At 51.3% G+C, this 15,343-nt stretch overlaps 4 protein-coding genes across 4 annotated transcripts; 2 read left to right on the forward strand and 2 right to left on the reverse strand.

Annotated features, from left to right (window-relative positions):
- Window positions 1-1,330: 1,330 nt before the first annotated feature.
- VE01_04673 (uncharacterized protein) lies at window positions 1,331-3,356 on the forward strand. The gene is made up of 3 exons (XM_018274142.2): window positions 1,331-1,350; window positions 1,413-1,956; window positions 2,017-3,356. Exons 2-3 carry the CDS (start codon window positions 1,749-1,751, stop codon window positions 3,102-3,104), a joined length of 1,296 nt encoding a protein of 431 aa, XP_018131002.1. The 5' UTR covers window positions 1,331-1,350; window positions 1,413-1,748; the 3' UTR covers window positions 3,105-3,356.
- A 360-nt stretch (window positions 3,357-3,716) lies between these two features.
- Window positions 3,717-9,146, reverse strand: VE01_04674 (uncharacterized protein). Its single transcript, XM_018274143.2, has 4 exons — window positions 8,719-9,146; window positions 7,063-8,670; window positions 6,202-7,002; window positions 3,717-6,114 (listed from the first exon to the last, which is right to left on the reverse strand). Exons 1-4 carry the CDS (start codon window positions 9,028-9,030, stop codon window positions 3,955-3,957), a joined length of 4,881 nt encoding a protein of 1,626 aa, XP_018131007.1. The 5' UTR covers window positions 9,031-9,146; the 3' UTR covers window positions 3,717-3,954.
- A 566-nt stretch (window positions 9,147-9,712) lies between these two features.
- On the reverse strand, window positions 9,713-12,830 carry VE01_04675 (uncharacterized protein). Its single transcript, XM_018274144.2, has 4 exons — window positions 12,571-12,830; window positions 12,386-12,453; window positions 10,214-12,327; window positions 9,713-10,161 (listed from the first exon to the last, which is right to left on the reverse strand). The coding sequence occupies exons 1-4, from the start codon at window positions 12,596-12,598 to the stop codon at window positions 10,017-10,019; spliced, it is 2,355 nt and encodes a 784-aa protein (XP_018131008.1). The 5' UTR covers window positions 12,599-12,830; the 3' UTR covers window positions 9,713-10,016.
- A 187-nt stretch (window positions 12,831-13,017) lies between these two features.
- On the forward strand, window positions 13,018-14,147 carry ISU1 (iron-binding protein). The gene is made up of 2 exons (XM_018274145.2): window positions 13,018-13,595; window positions 13,649-14,147. Exons 1-2 carry the CDS (start codon window positions 13,151-13,153, stop codon window positions 13,807-13,809), a joined length of 606 nt encoding a protein of 201 aa, XP_018131005.1. The 5' UTR covers window positions 13,018-13,150; the 3' UTR covers window positions 13,810-14,147.
- Window positions 14,148-15,343: the final 1,196 nt, after the last annotated feature.

The raw sequence follows: 15,343 nt of genomic DNA on the forward strand, positions 1-15,343 counted from the left end.
TGTCGAGAGTGCTCCGTACGCAGGAGTTCAGTGGTTCTTGTTGAATCTGTTGGTTCTGTGGTGTTCCTGGCGTGTCCTTGCCCTGCCTGTCCCTTGTGCTGTCCCTTGTGGTTTGTTGTCCCCCTTGTTCCTGTTTCCTGTTCCTGCTCCAGTTGGCGTTGGTGTTCCCCCTTCCTGTTGGAGTGTTTGTGGAGATTTCTTTTTCCCAAATTAAGGGTGGATGTGTTAGCGTGTTTGAGGTGCATGCGACCTTAATGTGATTGCGACTGTGATTGACACGGACGATAATGTGCGGCCCTAGGAGAACTAGGGGAACGGCGTACGGAGGAACACAACAGGAGTAATGTTAATCTAGTATAACGGGTTGAGGAATGGAAGAAGGAGGATAGAAGGTACAGAGATATGTAGGATGCAAATACAAGATACGAGATGCGAGAATGACTCGCTTTTCGTCTTCTGTATTACTCGTACCTTACTTACCCCTTACTTTGTAGGTTGGGTATAGATGATTGTGATATATTATGCGTGTATATACGTGTATAGGCTGTCATAGGTATAATAGAATAGATAGCATGACATGACATGTGGTAACACACAAATGTGCCGCTGTACAGTACAATGGCATTAAGGTACGCCTCCTCCTCCTCCCTCGGGCTCCTGACAGCTCTCCCCAATCCCGTCATCCCGCTGTCCGCTGTCCCTGCCGAGCTCCTTTTTTTTTCCCATTCGCTCCTTCCTCGTCCCGAGCCAGAGCCAAGTTATACCCGTTAGGAACTACCCGTTCGTTATACGAGCCACAGTAAGGGACCACCAGAGCCACAAGAACCACACTCGGAAACGGTACACTACTGTAACTAAACTACCCAAACTTACCAACTGCCACCTTACATAACTGTGTGCCGTGTGTGCCCCAACTACTACCACTGCATACAATACCACTCACCTCATCTGACCCAACAGACATTGCTGATCACCCACGGGAACCAGCCGTACCAGCCGCACCAGTCGTATCATCCACAACAACCCACAGCCACGCATCCAACCACTTCTACGGGATACAACAGGAATAGATCCAGCAGGAATAGAGCAGGAATAGAGCAGGAATAGAGCAGGAGTAGAGCAGGAATAAACCGTGAATAAACCATGAATAGTAAGGAGAAGTAAGGAGTACTCCGTAGCAACGAATTACTGTAGGGGGCCAGACCCACCACTCACTCTCCACGCCCCATCAATCTGCGCTCATCTACCCTCATCCATACCCTCATCTACCCATCTCCATTATCTCCAGCAAGGGTTCGCCAGTCCGGCCCTTCCCCTTCCCACTCTTTCCCACTCTTTCCCACTCAGCAGGTACCCTAGTCCCTGAAACGGCCTCGTCCCGTGCTGTTTACAGCGTAGTTGACTTTCCCTAGCTGTGCTTGCTGTGCTCTACTCTACTGACTCTGCATTAACCTGCCCTCTAAACTGCGCTCCACACCAGTACCACGGACTAAAGTACCGGTACGCACACCCACCAAACTACCACGCTACTCCATATTTCTCCCTCTCGAACTGGCTTAGCGGGTCCATCGCCTCATTCGGCATCGGGGACTTGCCGTGCTGCTGCTGCCAAGATAAATATCCCCTTCTGCCAAGATATAACTTCCTCAGCCTCGTCATCGTGACCGAAGCCTCGTCGACTTTTATCAGTATCATATCATATCATATCCATAATCCATGTCGTCCGTCGCAAAGGCGTCCTCCTAACAATGAAGGAGTGGTCGCGAATCCCCGTGTCGTTCCTCAATCCGACAGCCCAGAGGCGTCCAATTGCCCAGCCCTCGACGCGTCCCAATGCTCCTGGTCTCGACGACGGCCGCCCATCAACACAACCTCCAAGAGCCAAGACCGAGGCTGATGGCAGCCAAAGAGTCCAAGATGTCCATCATCTATGGCGGTCGAGAGACAATCGAAAAGGTATACCCTCGCCAGCGCGCGCTCTGTTCGCAGATCCAGCTTGCTAACAAACTTCAACAGGCAGGCACGCCATAGCCGTCTCGCCCGCCGCAGAGGGCCAATTCCTCGCCCCGCCACCCTCGAATACCCTGCGACCAATCCTCCACAACCTCTGGCGCATGCTCACATACTACCCCGTCTGGGACGTGTCCTACATGGTCGCGCAATGGTTCACCTGGGGCTCGGTAGTCTGGGTCATAAACTCCTTCTTCGTCTGGCTTCCCTCCGTGCGCCCGTCTTCTGCCTTCCCAGGGGAAATCACAAACGGCGGGGGCATCACCGCCTTCATCGGCGCGACCATCTTTGAGATTGGCAGTATCTTCCTCATGATCGAAGCCGTCAACGAAAACCGCACACAATGCTTCGGCTGGGCCTTCGAAGAAGCCCTCGAGGAGAACGGGCTCCTGCGCCTCCGTCCAAGCAGCACGAATTGCACCCACCACCACCTCAACAAAAAGAACCTCGTCGGCAACCGCAAAATCCCCCCAGGACAACCCCCCCAAGAAAAACCCTTCGCCCCAAAAAAATTCGCCGAAGCCAAACTCCTCGAGACCTGGGTGTGGTTCCCCTCCCGCACCGAGCTGCGTCACCACTACCTCCGCGAAATTGGCTTCCTCGCCTGCCTCGCCCAATACATCGCCGCGACGATCTTCTGGATCGCAGGCTTCACCGCCCTCCCCTCCATCCAATCCTCGCTCTCCCCGCGCGCAGTCGACGGCGCCTACTGGGCGCCCCAGGTCATCGGCGGCTCGGGCTTCATCATCTCCTCTCTCCTCTTCATGCTCGAGACGCAGGAGCGGTGGTGGAAGCCCGCGCCGCGGACGCTGGGGTGGTGGGTCGGGGCGTGGAATCTGGTCGGGGCGGTGGGGTTCACGATGTCTGGGGCGTTTGGGTATTGGCATGGGAGTAAAGGGGAGTATGAGGCGGGGCTGGCGACGTTTTGGGGGAGTTGGGCGTTCTTGATTGGGAGTGTTTTCCAGTGGTATGAGAGTCTCGTGAAGCATCCTGTGGAGAGGGATAGGGATGCTGGGAAGGATGTTGTGGTGCCGAGGGGGGTGGGGGAGGTGCGTCGTGATGTGGAGGGTGCGGAGGAGGGTGATACGGAGTAGTGGTGGGGGTATTTCAGAGATATTTTTGGGTTGGACAACGCGTATATTATTTGATGATAGGTGTTTTCGGGGGTTATTCGGATCTATCAACACGTATATACATGTATTGTAGCACATCAGATATTTCGGGTTCGTTTAGGTTCGCCATGGTCATATTTTATAAATATACACAAGGTTGTGGTGCCGGAGCTGCTGTTTTTGGCTGTGGCGTTGGTTGCTTCTTTATGCAGCCCTGAACACCCAAGACCTAGGTTCATCTTTAACGTCACTATCCTATAGATGAAAGTAGTTTACTTTGATTTGGTTATTAGAATGGTTATATCATTTTACTTTCTATATATATAAAGAGATATTAAGCCCTAAACCATTAAAATCTATAAAACTAATTAATAAACTTAAACTAGGTATAATAATTAACTTATATTATATGCGTTATTATAGTTACTTATTAAGGCATAAATAATTATATTATTAGTTAGGAGTTAGGCTAGTTAGTGACTGGGCTAGAACATATGTCACAAAAATCTTCGTGACAATTAAAACTTCGTTAGGTAAAGGAAGTAACGAAATTCTTAGGAAACACCATAATAGATCTAGAATCGAACAACTATGCCGTGATCAACTAAAGCACTTGCGAATTTAGGCCTCTATCCTAACTTGGATTACTTATGAATCTCGTCATCGTCGTTGATAAGCTATATAAAGATTTTTGGGGAAATGTTGCTCTCTTCTTAATATTTATTTCTCGTGCTCCTTCTCTTCAGACCAGCTCGCCTCTGAAGGGTGTAACCTGCTTAAGAATCTCACCTCCTTCCTACTCATCTTCCTACTCATCTTCCTATGCATCTTCCTATTCATCTTCCTGTTTGTCTTCCTGTTTGTCTTCCTGTTTGTCTTCCTGCTTGCTTTCCTCCTCGCCTTCGTCAGGCGTAGCCTGCCTAGACGTCTCCTCCCTAATCTCCTGAAGCGATATACCCCAGTCTGCAGCTAATGCCTCCTTCCACGCCTCTACAGTGATATCCTCGCCATCGCCATCCTCGCCATAACAAATCTCCCATACTCTCTCGTCATCCTCCACGGCCCGCACCTCCTTCGGCACCCGCACACTCTTCGCCCTTAGCCCAACATACATGTCCGTTCCCTGCGGCGGGATGATCAACCACTGGTGCTTTGCGCTGCACACCATAATGTCCGCGCCGGAGTCAGGAGATCGCACGCGTTTGAGACATTCCCGGCAAAAGCCTAGGTTCGTGCAGTACATGCAGTGGTAATACTCATGTTTAAAGTCAACCACTATATCGCAGTGCTTGCCATCTGGGGTGCGGCCGTCACAAGTCAAAGTCACGGGGAACGAGTTAGGGTCGACCTTTAGTGTGTACTCCTGCTGCAGATTGAATAGCTTGTTATAAAGGAGGCTGTGCGCTAATGTGGTCTCGCCGTCTTGGCCTGTCTGTTCGCCTTGTTCGTTTTGGAGCTCCTCGCCGTGGCCGCCGTCAGCATCGGGTGTGGATCCAGTCTCTGCGACAGCTGCGAGATTGTCGACGTACTCTCTAGCGGCGTTAATGCGTTGAAGCTGTTGCGAAACGTCTGGGAACTGGATCTTGGCAGCTTGGATTGTTTCCTTAGCCATATTAGTAACTAATTCTAACACCCGTTCCCTATTCATGCCGTCGTCTCTAACAATGTCTTCGGCTTCGAAGTACAGTGCTTCAGTCACGAGATCTGGCTGGCCGAGTATAGACAGGGCAACAGCCGCATTCTTAAAATCCTGGTACTGATTCAGCGTATTGAATATAACCCAGAACCCGTCTCCATCGTTCTCGGGTATATCGTCCGAGAGGATCTGTAATGCTACTCTGATCCGCTGCATGAACACCTCTCTAGCCTGCGCCTTCTCGTCACGCAGCGCATACAGCGCCCCTAGGAACCCGACCGCGTTACTGAAGTTGCCAGATTTGGCCTCAGCCAGCTCGGTCAGCGCGTCGATGTGACCCAGATGCTTCCCCTCTACCATGCTCTGAAAATAGTGTTGCGCCAGCGCTCTGGTAGCGTGTTTCTCCGCGATAAAAGCGTTGCGCCCACCTAGTTGAGAGAGCAGGTTGCGGCTCAATCTCCACAACTGCAGCGCGTCGCCGACGGCCTTAATGCCGCTGAGTGATTCCCCGTACGTGTACGCCGCGAAGCCTTGGTCGCAGAGGAGCACCCCGCGGGCCTCGTCCTCATCGAAGCGGTCGTACTGGGCCATCTCGCCGATGCGGTCCCCCTTCGACGCTGGAATCGCCGTCGCTGTCTCCATGGTACAGACAATTCCTTTAAGGAGGTCTAGATGCCCCTTCGCTACAGTGAACATTTTTGAGATGAGAAAATCATGGTCGGCGTCTCGAGCAATCATTTTCAGAATGCTAACCATCCTCCCTTTTCCATCTTCCGTGGCTAGTGTAGTCTTTAGCAACTCCCGCATTCCTTCCGCATCCTGGAACTTTAATACGGCCTTTAGATAGCCTAGCTGTCCCTTCTTCGCCTGCGCTAGGTCCTCACTCTCGCCCACAACCGAATAGTGCGTTGTCGCAATCTCCGCATTGCCCGCCTCGTAGTTATACTGCCCTAAGAGCAAATGCAACTCGTCGACATCCTTCGCTGCCGGCTTAGGTGTAGCACTCTCTTCCTCTGCCTCTTTTAGCGCTAACTCCATGTGCTTGATGGCCTTCTGTGTCTGGTTCTGACCGAAGTGCGTCATTCCCAAGCCGCGGTGGCACAGCCAGCTGGGGTTTTCCTTTTCGATAGCGCGCTGGTAGAGTAACAGAACGGTGTCGGCCTTGCTCTGCTGTGTTGCTGCGGCCTCGGCGAGACGCTCGTACCAGAGTGAGTTAAGCTCAGTGTCCTGAAGCCCTAGGAAGCTCTGACACCAGATGCTTATGCTGTCCCAGTTGATATAGTTAGTGGCGGAGCCAGGCGAGCTAGCGGCGTCCGATATAGGGGGTGTTGGTGTTTCCTGGTTCCTCTTATGGTCCTGTTTCCGAGGAATGGTTAACATGCTTTTATAATGCAGTGGGCTAGAGTGGGAGATTTGAAAGGGGTATGTAACTCGAAGACTCACTAGATCTATGAACCTTTCGATCCAATAATAAGCGCTCGCAACCTCCCATTCTCTCTCCCTCAAGAACCCCTCGACGACAACTTTCACGAGCTCCTTCAAAAAGCCCCTTGTCGGCCTAGTAGCAGTATGCACCTCATCTAGCCACGTCTTGTCTAGCCTTCTGACAACAGCTGAGTCTGTCAACCACTTCTGCACGTCCTCCATCTCCTCCACCTCCCACCACACTGGTTCGAAATTGGCCCTGTGGCGCCGAATAACCTGATCGTCCTTGAACAGCTTATACAGGTCCCGACCTATATCTAACTTCTCATTCGGTGTTAGCGTCCCCATGTCCTTGTCCTCGAGACAGCGCAGCTGATTTAGGTGGTACGGCAGCCAGCAAACGAGGTACCTTCCGATATCCTTAGTCTGTTTCCTATACCCCTTTTCTAGGTACTTGAACGCGAGCTTGACAATGGTGTGGTTTGCCTCGAACTCGTCTACCGCGATGACCGCTTGGCTGCTACTATGCAGAGCCGAGGCGGCATCGAAATTAAAATTGAACTTCTCCCTAATCGCCTTGTGCGCAAGGTCCCATAGAAAATGCCCGCAGAGTTCCTGGTCCACGTTGTTAATGGTAATGGTCATGCTAATGGTAGCGCTGTCCTTGAACTTGCTAGAGGTATCCTTTTCCTTATGAAGATAGGCCTGGACGCCGTCTTGGCCATATACGAAGTCATCCTCGAGCTTTAGAATAGCTGAGTACTTGTTCGTAATAATATATTGCAGGGACGCTAGGGACTCTGTGTCAGAGGATAAGAACTTTAATGCTATTAGTTAGCTGTGCATAGGAAGCTACTTTGGGGATTCAGGAAAGCTCACCATAGCAGCCTCGAGATTGTCCAACGTCAAGGTCTCGTTGCTAAAAAGCACCCACTTTAGTAGCTCGTTCAGCTCGCGGATCTCGTCCAGCGTTAGAGACCGCTGAAGTTTCTTGATGGCCGCTTCATGGCTACTCATCGAGTGGTCTAGCATGTGGTCTAGGTCTTCGACCGCAGTCCGTGTGCTTAGCAGGCGGATCACGTCGTTCAGCCCAAACTGTAGCAGAGAATAGCTTCCGCTGACGTTCTGCGGCAGCTTCTCGATGATCTTGTCCCGCGCCCTTTGCTGGTCCGAGTCGGGCTTCGTGTGCTGAAGCACGCCCTCTTTGGCAAGCGCATTTTCGATCATGATGCGCATATCCGACCCGTTATGCTCCTCCATATTAATTCGCAGTGGACTTCTGCTCTCGACAACGTTCGTCTTAGTGTCGAACAGTTCATTTGTCCCGCTCAGAAGCACGCGTACCCGCCTAGACGAATCCCCAGCTATCTTAGGGCCAAAGACAAACGTTAGCAGCTCCTTAGCTTGCTCGTCGCGCAGGTTCTCAAGCCCGTCGAACACGAGATAGTACACGGCGCCTGACCCGAGCGACCCAATCTTCAGCTCCTCCCACAGCGTGTCTAGACTCTCAAGACTTGCCGAGCGGCGGAACGCGCCAGGCCCAGCTTCGCACGCTTTCCCAAGCTCTTTTTGAACAGTGACGTCGACGCGTGATATCTGGAACGCCATATACTTCAGAGCCGACTGCACAGGACTATTATCATCATCTGACTTCTTAATGCTAGCAGGAAAGAAGTAGTGCGCTACGTATATGCGTCCCTTTTGCTCCTCGAGGCGCTTCGTGATGAGAGCGCTAGCTGTGGTCTTGCCTGAGGACTGGGCCCCCGACAGAAGGAGAATGTGCGAAGAGATATCCTTGTCCTTGTTAGGTGTTGTCCAAGCAGTGTAGGCAGGGTGCTCCCAGATCCAGGACCCTGTGTCCTTAACCCACTTGTTGGAGATGTTGGTGCACGTCTGCGTGGTGTTAGAGTCGAGGCGCACCTTTTCCGGCACGCCGAGTGTGTCGCGAATCTTAATGAGCGTCTTGATGCGAATGGCATCGGCATTGAGGGATTGTACGCCTTTCTGCGTCTCCTGCGCCACCTGGTGCATCTCCTCATTCACCTTCCTGAAGACAATGAGATCCTCGAGGACCCTCGAAATATTGCGATGCGACTCAACCACCACAGCGAGAGTAACGGTCCCCTCAACAATGCGCTGCTGCTTTTGCGCCTGCTTAAACACAGCCATCTCGTCGCGTAGGCCTGAGTCGTCATCAAAGATAGACTTAACTTGCTGCAGGAGGCGGTTCCGCCTACTACCCTGGCGGTACTTGACAACGTGGGCGCAGAGCTTAACGAAGCTGATCATAACGAGATGGATCTTCTTGACAGGCCTAGGGTCGACATTTTCTATTGACGTGTAGATATGGAACTGGGAGAGTGCTGAAGACACTTCACCAAAGACCTGCCCGATGGCGTCGTTGTACCCTTTGATGGCCTCGGGAATGTTAAACACGAAGTAGAGCGCGTGGCTAGTGATGTTAGCTACCGATTCAGGGATAGGGATCTAGAATTGTTAGCAGGCATCTAGCTATACGCGTGGAATCTAACATACAGTCGAAGCAGCAAGGGAAGCAGCCCCGACAAGCATCTTCAGGTACTTGAGTGACTCGAGTCCCACGCTCTTCGCCTTCTCCCACTTATCCTTTTGCTCTGCATCGATGCTGTATGATGGTGTAGTAGCTTCCTCAATCATCCTCTGCACATCATCAAACCCCTTCACGTCGCCTCTCTGCAGCGACTGGTGGCATATGGTCTCAAACGCCTTTTCTGCCGCGATCCACATTTCCGACATTTCCGACATTTCCTTAATCCCGTTGGGCGGGCTCCCCCCCGTTGGTGCGTTCGTTTCTAGTTGAGCCTTCATCTTGCCCCTGGTCTACTAGAGATGGAATAGAGTATAACTCTATCTTAAGCTAGGAAGTAAGTGGAGCTCATTTTGCGTTAAATATATCGGAGGCGGTCCTATAAGAAGAAGAAAGTTGTCTTATTAGACAAGCCGGTTAGCTTAATATAGATGCATGAGGTGGATATGCACTGGCTTTAGGCTGTAGTAACATACCCTACATTTTAAAAAATAGCTCTACTAGATAGTGGTACAGGATATATCGACTCGTTGCAACGTGAATCCCTACAATTCGATGAAGCACTACTGTCTCATGCAGCGGACGAATGCCCCTCGCCGTAAGACGACCACTCATACTTAACAGAGCATGGGCGAAGTCAATTAGGGCCGCCACGGGGCTGTGGGAAGGGAGTGGCTTCCCCTTTGGGGAAGTTGGGGGGTAAGACGAGGGTTCATGTAATTGTAGCTTTTGTGGAGCCAGTAGCGGGCGGGAGCGGGGGCAGGGGCCATCCCATCCATGGTGGCATAAGACTAAGCGCGTTGCAGCTAAGTCTGCCTCACGTTTTCACCTCTGACTAATGATAACTAGCCTCCACGTCTACTTTACGTTCACGCTCATGGTGTCGCTGTTAACTACAAATGAGCCAAGTCCTTGCGATAGCAACCTTGCAATGTTAGATATATAACAGTAAATTTGATTAGACTTATTTGAACTTGTGAAGACAATATTATTTAAATGGTAAAATTGGACTGGATGTTACAACCATAGCCCCTGTGCTACAGGCTGTCGCAATCGAGTATCTTCGTTTAATTGTGGTATTAGCAATAGTTTTAGTATCTTATCACGTAGCAAGACCAAACATCACTTCCTCTTGATGACAGAATCAACCGCCCCGTCAGAATAATACACTCATGGGCCAATAGCTTATCATATTCTAGTCAAGTAGCATCCCCAGCAGAAGCGCAGTTTACGCTGACGTTTGGTAACTAAACCTCCCAGGAGATAGCTACAAGCGCTCCAAGAAATATACATAGGCGAATTTCTTCACCTCCTCCATATTGTCCGCCTCGACAACCTTCTCATCGTTGAAGAGGACCCATGACTTGGCCTTCTCCTGTTCAAGCTGCCGCCTAATGAAGGCCACATAATGACTACCGGATGTTAGCACGTACTATATTATAAGAATGGACTACCTCAGCTTACCCAGCGTGGATGCTGCCCCCCTTATGGCAGATAATCGACTGGAGCTCAAACCTAGCAGGCAAAGCGTCAGAACCAGGCGTCTCATTCGAGCGACCCGTATCCGCAGCCTGTCCACCCTCATCAGCATCGCCCTGGTCATCCGGGTGACTAAAGAGCCAGTCAACAGCTCGCTCCATGTCGCCCCCAGTTTCCTTCAGAGCTTTACGGGCGTGATTTGGGCTGAACCCCATATTGCCAAGGTTTTCGAGTTTCTCCGCATCCACAGGGGCTGCTGGTCCAGCAGAGCTCGCAAGAACCAGCGGCTCGTCGATATCGGGGTCCTCCATATGAGCAAATAGCCATTCCATAGCTGCGTTCGCGTCAGTGTTGCCAGTCGCATGCAACGCCTTCTCGCAGCGAGCGGCGGGGAATCCCATCTGCTCCAGGTTTGCGAGAGCTTCTGGGTTTGCGGTGAAGGATGGTTGGGCGCTTGCTGCATCTTCCGGCATGAGCTCCTCCGTGTCTTGTTTCCCGAGCGACTTGTAGCTATCTAGGGTGATAGGATCATCGCCGACGATAACTGGGACGTCCACCTTCGTCGGCACCCAGTTTACGGCCATGATTCGCCGAGCGTTGACGGCTAGGACGGCGGGGAACGTTTTGAAAAGGGATCTTTTGGTAAAGCCGTCCTTGCTTCCACAGGAGACACAGGTTAATTCGACAACCTCCTCTGCAGTAAAGCTGTCCAGGCATTCCTTGAACGTGACAGGCTCGTATTCCCCTGCAGATGCAGATGGTTCTTCACCGGCTTTCCGCTCAATCTTTCGGACAGGAAGTGGGACCGAAATGTTATCCTGCTCTTCCGTGCTGTACCTAACTTTTTTACATGACAGGCATTGCAGTCGCTGCTCCATGACGAATCGGAATGCATCTGTTGGGTCGCCTAATGCGGGCGGATGCTGAGATCGATTGATGAGCTTGAAGAGATGCAGCAGGAACTCAAAGGCATCCTGCTGGCGCATTGTTGAAAACTCGACGTGCCCACGACCAACTAGATGTTTCAGCATTGCTGGGGCGAGGCCTTTTTGACAAGGAATCTCTGCCGAGTACTCCGATGCAATGACGTCTGAATCGGGCTTTGAGTATCTGCCAGAGAGAAGGCCATCGGCGATCTTTCGCAATTGGGTCTCAAGGTCTTGTGCCGGCTCCTGAACTTGTGAGGGTGCTTCATTGGGGTGGAAGTATCGTTTTTGAAACTGAGGCAGCGAGAAGAGGCATTGGGCTGTACTGGCCAAATAGCAGCTGTTGCCAAGGTTCATGAGACCCGTTAGACCAGGTCCAAATAATGGCTTGAGCTCCTTGCCGTCCTCGGTGGTCATTGAAAATTCCCACCTAAGATTCTGCTCAATCTGCATTTCCGTGAGACTCTTTTCTGTCTTCTGGCGCTCAGCAAGAATGATGCCCCAGTGGGCTAGATGCTTCCCGAGATGCTCATCGACTCTCTCCTCGTCGCACTGGTAACAGTACACGTCGGCCGTGCCTTCAGGGGTGATTGATCCCAGCTTGACGGCAACAGCGTGGTGCGATGCATCGGCGTGTGCCAAGCCGTGAGACTGCCCGCCAACCCCGCCAAACTGGGATCGGCCACAACCCAAGTTCCCACACTGGAGACATAACCAAAGGTTTTCCTGCAAGTTGCACATTGAGCAGTGGCCAAGGTTTTGAGACTCGATCGCTCGTGCCGGTTCCTGGGCGAGCGTAAGGACATGCTCGCAAGACGTGATTTCCTGTTCCCATGCTTTGACTTCTTCTTGTCTAGAAAATGTGTTTGCCTTCATGACTCCACCGACAACCGATGCGATCAGGGCTGAAGTTGTATCCACATCAGCAATCCCGCATTCGTAGCAGCGAACAACCAAATGGGTATCAAAACGATCGGCTTCTGTTTCTGCGGTTATGGCGAGCTTCGACATCTTTTGCCTGGGTTCATCTCGAACAATTACTCGCTTGGTCCGGCGGATGTTGAGAACGAGGGGGTGCTGTGACCTGGCATAATGGAGCTTGCTATGGTTCCTGTCGCCGGTGCACCCCCCATTGAAGCAATAGAGGCAAACATCTAGCCCCGTCGAGTCATCCTAGATGAGGATATTAACAACAAATCTTTGTGTTATTCGAAGGTTGGCATATGCTTACAATAGAATCAAAGCACTGCGTGCAGTCTTCACGGTAGACAGCTTGATTTGGGCCTGGCGGGCGCAGCTCTGTTCGATCCAGTTAGCAGGCTGGCAATAGTGACACTCGCAGGCAACAGATTAAGCCCATGAGATACCAAAATGGGCATAGAAAGTGGGCTGGATTGCGACTTGTCATCAGCTTACCCAAAGATTCGAGATGTTTACACGCCATGTTGTCTTGTGCCTGGAGCGAGTGTATGGAGAAAGAACGAGGTTGTGGAAGATTACAGTATTGTGGCTTTCGGGATTCACAAGAACTTGAGACAATTAGACGTCCATAATAAAGTGTTTCGGGGTTTGTAGTGGATGATGAGCTTGGTGCTATCGAGGGGAGCTGTTGGTGTTGTCCAGACAAAGATGTCTAAACTTGAGCAAACATGACAAAATAGCGGGATGACGAAGAGGGGCGGGGTTGTAGCCTGGAGGTACTGTAGGTACTCCGGATTTGTAACTTTGTTATCTTTACTATGGGGGTAGGTTTATCAATGGGTGGGAGGGGTTGCTTACTGGACTCGTCACGTGCATCGGAATTTGCCACCCATGGCCGGTGATTTCATATTTCTGGATCTCCCGCGGATACCGTTTATCTGATCCTCCATCCTCTTACTCAATACCCACAGACCTCGAAATTCTACGACCACCTACCTCATCATCAACCTCGATAAACGTTAAAACCTATACTATTTCGACTAAATTGATCTATTACACTACCGCGGGATCTAAGATGTTTCAACGGGCTATCGCCACTGCTCCGCGGGCGGCCGCGAGGGCATTATCAACCCCGACCCGGGCATTTGGACCTTCTTCGGCACGGATTGCAACACCCGTCATCGCCAACCGCATCGCAAATGGCCGCAGACAATACCATGAGAAGGTGTTAGATCACTATTCTAGGCCGCGCAATGTTGGAAGCATGTCCAAGGCTGATACCGATGTCGGAACCGGACTTGTTGGCGCTCCAGCTTGTGGTGATGTGATGAAGCTCCAGATCCGCGTGGATCCCACCAACAACACCATTTCCGATGTGAAGTTCAAGACCTTCGGATGCGGTTCAGCAATCGCCTCATCATCATACTTGACGGAGTTGGTTCGGGGAATGACCCTGGAGGAGGCCGGAAGGGTGCGGAATACGGAGATCGCCAAAGAATTATGTTTACCTCCAGTGAAACGTAAGTACTACCTCTACCATACTATACAGAACCCTTTGCTAATTATACTATAGTTCATTGCTCCATGTTGGCGGAGGATGCAATCAAGTCGGCAATTTCAAACTACTACACTAAGAACCCGGCGTCCAAGGCTACTAATCTCGGTGGAACCGGCTCAAGCATGTCGAAGATTGATATGGAGACTGTGGCCCAGGGATCATCGGCGACCGCTTAGGTGTGAGAATACTTGTCATGGAGAGTACGTGTGCGGCCATGGATGGATGGCATGACGAGAGTTTTCAAAGTCGGGGAATCCACGGGGAATTCACGGGGAATTCGTATGTAAACGAAAAACAATTGGTAAGCAGAGCGACTTCTGCTTAATGGCGGGCTGGGTTCTATGAAAATTGGTACCCGGAAATAGTATTGGACCAGTTGAAAAGTGCCATGCGACTTAACTCTCCTCCTTGGATTATGTATATTTAGGGGTTCGATATTGCTCACTGTTCCAAATTGGGATTACTTAGTTTGAACGCAGGGCCGTTCTATGAAAAATAAATTCAGAACCTATTATAATTGATTAATCACATGACTCGCTGACTGTACACGGCGAAAATTTGATCCGATCGGTGAAAGCCCAGAATATTTTTTGATTTAGTCTCGTTCCTAGCCGGAACTTTTGAGAAACTTGATAGATTTGGCATATTTGCACAATCGCGCAATCATGGTCAAGAGAGCTCTCGAAGATACCGAGGTCGCTGCTGCGTCCGCCGGAATACAGGCAACTGCACCGGCAAAAAAGAAGAGCCGTAAGGAAGCGAAATCAGGTGGCGCATCAGACAATGGAGCCGATGATACTGTAAAAGAGACCAAGGAAGAACGCAAGGAGAGGAAACGTCGCGAGAAGAAGGAGAAACTTGCTGTTGAGCAGGATGGCGATGAGTCTCCGGAAGATCTGGCTGCTCTGAAAAAAGAGAAGGCCGAGAAAAAGGCATTGAAGAAGGCAAAGAAGCTGGAAAAGGCTGAACCTGCCTCAGTTACGCCCCCGTCCACCGAGTCGACTACACCAGCGACTACACCAGCGACTACACCAGCAGAGACTACCAGCACTGGCAGTTATACCCCGGCCGCTGATCTCGCAGCCCTTCCACAGTCCAAGGTCGACCAATTCTTGACTGATAACTTCATTAACATCACCGACCCGACGTCGCAGCCCTTACTGAGACCCATTATCGACTTTGCCCACCTTCCAATTACCGACCCGAAACAACGCGCGCCCTTCAAGGACTTCAAAAGCCCCACACCAATTCAATCGGCAGCATGGCCCTTCTTGTTGGCTGGCCGAGATGTCATTGGTGTTGCGGAGACCGGCTCAGGGAAGACAATGGCATTCGCCGTGCCATGTATCAGGCACATCAGCGAGCAGCCAAAGTTCAAGGGAGCCAAGGCTGTGGTTGTTTCGCCAACCCGTGAGCTTGCGATGCAGAGTTACGAGCAAATCAACAAGCTGGCTGCCTTGTCTGGCATGCAAGCCGTCTGTGTATACGGAGGTGTGGCAAAGGACGAGCAGCGAAGAGCGCTCAAGACTGCCGACATTGTGGTCGCAACACCCGGTCGCCTGAACGATCTCATCCAGGAGGGGTCGGCGGATCTTAGCAAGGTCAGCTATGTCGTTCTGGACGAGGCAGACAGGATGTTGGATAAAGGTTTCGAAGAGGAGATTAGAAAGATCATCAATTCCGGCCGCCCATTGGGCAAGAGACAGACAC

Source organism: Pseudogymnoascus verrucosus (assembly GCF_001662655.1).
Source record: "Pseudogymnoascus verrucosus strain UAMH 10579 unplaced genomic scaffold scaffold_18, whole genome shotgun sequence".
Classification (NCBI taxonomy): domain Eukaryota; kingdom Fungi; phylum Ascomycota; class Leotiomycetes; order Thelebolales; family Thelebolaceae; genus Pseudogymnoascus; species Pseudogymnoascus verrucosus.

Bases quoted from the DNA above. Each gene is read 5' to 3' on its own strand.
- ISU1 (XM_018274145.2), top strand. From the start codon at position 13,151: ATGTTTCAACGGGCTATCGCCACTGCTCCGCGGGCGGCCGCGAGGGCA. The intron at 13,596-13,648 runs GTAAGTACTACC...ATTATACTATAG, and splicing joins ATGTTTACCTCCAGTGAAAC to TTCATTGCTCCATGTTGGCG.
- VE01_04675 (XM_018274144.2), bottom strand. From the start codon at position 12,598: ATGGCGTGTAAACATCTCGAATCTTTGG. The intron at 12,454-12,570 runs GTAAGCTGATGA...TGGATCGAACAG, and splicing joins TAAACATCTCGAATCTTTGG to AGCTGCGCCCGCCAGGCCCA. The intron at 12,328-12,385 runs GTAAGCATATGC...ATCCTCATCTAG, and splicing joins CGCAGTGCTTTGATTCTATT to GATGACTCGACGGGGCTAGA.
- VE01_04674 (XM_018274143.2), bottom strand. From the start codon at position 9,030: ATGAAGGCTCAACTAGAAACGAACGCACCAACGGGGGGGAGCCCGCCC. The intron at 8,671-8,718 runs GTATGTTAGATT...TAACAATTCTAG, and splicing joins CTTCCCTTGCTGCTTCGACT to ATCCCTATCCCTGAATCGGT. The intron at 6,115-6,201 runs GTGAGTCTTCGA...CCTCGGAAACAG, and splicing joins TCGAAAGGTTCATAGATCTA to GACCATAAGAGGAACCAGGA.
- VE01_04673 (XM_018274142.2), top strand. From the start codon at position 1,749: ATGAAGGAGTGGTCGCGAATCCCCGTGTCGTTCCTCAATCCGACAGCC. The intron at 1,957-2,016 runs GTATACCCTCGC...AAACTTCAACAG, and splicing joins GTCGAGAGACAATCGAAAAG to GCAGGCACGCCATAGCCGTC.